Below are 4,306 nucleotides of genomic sequence, written 5' to 3'. Positions count from 1 at the left end.
ATGCGCATTAAAAAAACGGGGGCTTAACTTTTGGCGGCACAATATGTTAAAAAAAATTAAAAAATTGTCATATTTTTCTTCCTATTTAATTATGTATCTTTTCAAGAGTTGCTTTTAGGTGAAAATGGAAGAGGAAAAAATATTTGTAATAATCATGATTATTATTGTAAAAATCGAAAAAAGCGCCAAAATTGGGGTTAAAAAACATTACTTTTTAGGGTTTTTTTTTGGGGTATTTAAGTTGGGTATAGGACCTTCATACTTCGCTCAAGAAAAGTTCATGTTATACAGAATCATCACACCAAATTTCATCAATATCGGTTCTATAGATTTTGCATAATAATTTTGCAATCCAGATTTTGAAAAAAATCTGCAAATTTTCAAAATTTTGCACAGCAAAAACCAAGTGCCTTAGATACTTGAAAATTTAATCACATATAGAAGGGCTCTCAAGCTTTCAAACGCTGTTTGAAAAATTCGAATCCCTCAATTAGAAGAGCTCTGGGGCTTGTTTAAACATTGTTCGAATTTTTGTACTTATAAACAATTATAATAACTTTGTGAATATTCAATCAAATCAAATTTTTTAAAGCAAGTTTTAACAGTTATTGGAAGGACGCTTCTTTAAAAAAAAAAACAGATCGATTGGTCAATTAGTTACGTAGTTATAGCCGATCAGAGATTTTTCAAAAAACGTTTGAAAGCTTGAGAGCCCTTCTATATGTAATTAAATTTTAAAGTATCTAAGGGCCTTGGTTTTTGCTGGGCAAAATTACTATGCAAAATCTATAGAACCGATTTTGATGAAATTTGGTGTGATTCTACATAACATGAACTTTTCTTGAACCAAGTATGAAGGTCCTATACCCAACTTAAAGACCCCAAAAAAATTCTCTAAAAAGTAATGTTTTTTAACGCCATTTTTGGCGATTTTTTCGATTTTTACAATAATAATCATGATTCATTCGATTTGTAACTAGTCATATTTTGTAAAATTTAATTACAAACCATTTCCTCTTCCATTTTCGCCTAAAATGAAAAGGTACATAAGGAAGAAACATATGACATTTTTCGAATTTTTTTAACATATTGTGCCGCCAAAAGTTAAGCCCACGTTTTTTTTATGCGCATAGAAAAATTTTCGCTTCTAGTGATATTTGAAAGCCAAAAAGCCAAAAATTTCCGTGGATATACGATTCACCCAAACCAAAACAGATACCGCCTAGTCTATAATAAATATTTTAAAAAATTATGACTTGGGTAAAGTAGGTTTTTATATGAGTATTGTCGTTTATGTAAATGTATTTTGGAGATGAAATTAATAATTAAATAGGAATTAGAAAAATACAAAAACGCAAAAAAAAACAGTTCTCGGATTGCCTTTAAATTAACAGCAATCATCGTTTCAAACTTTTATTTTTTCTAAAATTTTTGTTTCAACATACCTATTAATATTTATTAATTCCATTTGGATAGACGCCTCTTAAAAAAGCTCATAAATTAAAAAACATATAGTATAGTCTTTCCGATCTCAATTGAAGATCAAAGAGCTAGGCAGTATGTCCTAGGTTCGGGCGTTACGCAGCAACTCGGCATTGAAATATTTGAAACACTTGTTCATTTAGCCATACCCACATACAGGTCTGGTCGAACTAAACGTAGAGGTGGAAAGAAAGAATACGCCCAGTTGAACAATGCGCGCGCGGGTAAACGGCGCACAAACACAGGCGCACTGGGCGATCGGCCGTAAATTTCAATTGTTGACAAATTGCCTAGCAGTGCAGAGCAATGCCGAGCAGTGATATATTTTAATGAAAATGTAAATGTTTTTTGATATGTCATAACCATAATTATAATAAAATATCATAATAAAATTGTTTGAGGACATAAATAATTAATATATTGATGGCCAAATAAACATATAATAGAACTTTTCTACACATTAGCAGAAAATTTTTTTAGGGACGCCTATGAAACTCATTAAATTTTATTGCTAGGCTTTTTTATACATGTTCAACCGACTTCGGAAAGTCTATACCTACAATTATTATTTGACAATAAATAATAATATATTAATTTTCGGTTTACTTTCGTGTGTTTTTTTATAAACACTAATAACATATGCTCATAGTCTCTTATAAATTAAAAAATAGCAAATTTAAGCAACATCTATTACAGTCCGTACGATATTTGTTGAGATAAAATTCCAAAAAGTCCCGTGCGTCACTTTCTTGGAATTAACCGCATTCGACACCCGAGGTAAAAAGGCATTGGCAGCGTGACGTTTACCTACCGTTCATCAGATTGAAATGATATGGTCTCACGTTAAAAACAACGTAGAAGAGAAAAATATTATATTTAAATTATATCTTAACAAATATTGTACGGATCATACCTTAGCTTCTATTATATGATTTGTTTGTGCCTTAGCTTCTGCAAATATGACGTAATTCCTTTAACAAGGTAGGAACATTAACTGTTTGTTTAACATCTATTACCATTTCATTCTGTCTTCCCTTAATACCCAAATGAAACTGAAACTAATAATAAATATATACGTTATTTTACAGACCACTTATACTGACAAAGGACCGAAGGTAAGACCTTTATATTCAACCAGGACTTCAGGTTAACTTACATTTATTGCTTTGTTACAGCCAGAAAACGGGAAATTTTTATACTTTGACCATTTGACTTTCTACGTGGGTAACGCCAAACAGGTGGGTAATTTTTTATCTTCCTTGACAGTTTTATTGCTTCTATCAGTATCAAAATCATTGTAAATTTTTGAAGTTTATTCTTTTCGTCATAATAAAAAATAAAATAAACTACAAAATAATATTGTTACTACATTGTTTTTAAATAATTGATAAACAACTTGATAATTGATAATTCGTAATACAGCTATCGACAATAAAAGCTTCCAACAACTCTCTCAATTCATTTTTTAAAAAAAGTTTTATTTGTTCATTTTTTAAACGTTTTAGGTTGCATACCTCTTCCATCTACAGCTACAAAAAATTAAAATTTGCTTGGACAAAAAAAATTAAATTGTACTTTGATTTTTTTTTGTAGGCCGCTTCATATTATGTAACCCGCCTAGGATTCCAGCCTGTTGCATACAAAGGGTTGGAAACCGGAAGCAGGAAGTACGCTTATCATGTAGTCAGACAAAATCAGGTATGTACTTGGAGGACATAGCTTGTTTTTATTTTTTCATTACTTACATTAAAAAAAAAACACATGCAAAAGGGGTTTGCTTTAAAAAATACCTAATCCTCAAAATACGGAAATATATAATAAAGAAATTATTGGACAAAAGATTCATTATTCTTAGTTTCTAATAAAACTCTTCTGGAAGGACACTTTTTTAATAGGTATATGGACAGAGCACACATTATTCTTATTTTTAAATCGAGAGATGGACATTCTGTTGAAAAATATCGTCCAGTGTTAGAATAATGTAGTGTAGCCAAGCCTTTCGAATCTGCCCATGATTTTTCATATTATGATGTTTTATACTGGGTGTTTCAAAAAGGTTTTACCGCACTTGGGGGGGTTATAGAAGACATTGCGGTAGAAAATTTTCGCGGACAGCGCGAAGTCTCAATTTAACCCGTTGGATTTTTTCCTCCGGGGTTACATCAAGTCCTTGGCCTATGAAACCCCTGTAGCCACCGAAGATGAACTGTTAGGCAGAGCGATGGCAGCCTGCCTTTTCGTGCAGCAACATCCGCACATGTTACAACGGTCGCTCGAGTCAAGGATACGACGCGACGGACAAAATGTAACAATGTTAGGGGTCGCCGTTTTGCACAATTATAAATTTATTATTTTTGCGTTATCCTTAATAAAAATTACCTACTTAAATATGGAAGTCTTTTGGTGTCAACGACATTACGTTTTTGGACAAAAATTGCTCCAGGGTCAAAACGGTTCATTTCCGATTCCGGTTTATATGCAAAAATTTTGTACCGCAAGTTTGGCAACGCCTTTTTGAAACACCCTGTATATAGAAAAAAATGAGTACAGTCCGTACAATATTTGTTGCATCGAAATCCAAGAAAATAATAAGCCAATAAAGTTCTGTTATCGGAATTACTATAACAATTTACCGGGTCGTCGGGCATCCCCCAATGTCTTTCTACTTCGTGTGTCGAATGCGGTTAATTCCAAGAAAGTGACGCAGGAGTCTTTTTGGAAATCCAACTCAACAAATATCGTACGGACGTACTTAAGTTTATGTGATGAGAACTTAGGAACATTTGATTTGGCTTTGACACATTTTGGGTTTATTTCCATATTT

The 4,306-nt window shown here is 32.3% G+C and overlaps 1 protein-coding gene across 1 annotated transcript; it reads left to right on the top strand.

Annotated features, from left to right (window-relative positions):
- The first annotated feature begins 2,486 nt into the window (after window positions 1-2,486).
- LOC108916806 (4-hydroxyphenylpyruvate dioxygenase-like) lies at window positions 2,487-3,216 on the top strand. Its single transcript, XM_018723108.2, has 3 exons — window positions 2,487-2,597; window positions 2,658-2,720; window positions 3,076-3,216. The coding sequence occupies exons 1-3, from the start codon at window positions 2,529-2,531 to the stop codon at window positions 3,199-3,201; spliced, it is 258 nt and encodes an 85-aa protein (XP_018578624.1). The 5' UTR covers window positions 2,487-2,528; the 3' UTR covers window positions 3,202-3,216.
- The last annotated feature ends 1,090 nt before the right edge of the window (window positions 3,217-4,306 follow it).

Source organism: Anoplophora glabripennis, unplaced genomic scaffold (assembly GCF_000390285.2).
Source record: "Anoplophora glabripennis isolate ALB-LARVAE unplaced genomic scaffold, Agla_2.0 scaffold5994, whole genome shotgun sequence".
NCBI classification, from domain to species: Eukaryota; Metazoa; Arthropoda; class Insecta; order Coleoptera; family Cerambycidae; genus Anoplophora; species Anoplophora glabripennis.
Note: the sequence above shows the minus strand (reverse complement) of the source record. Positions and strands in the feature narration are given on the sequence as shown.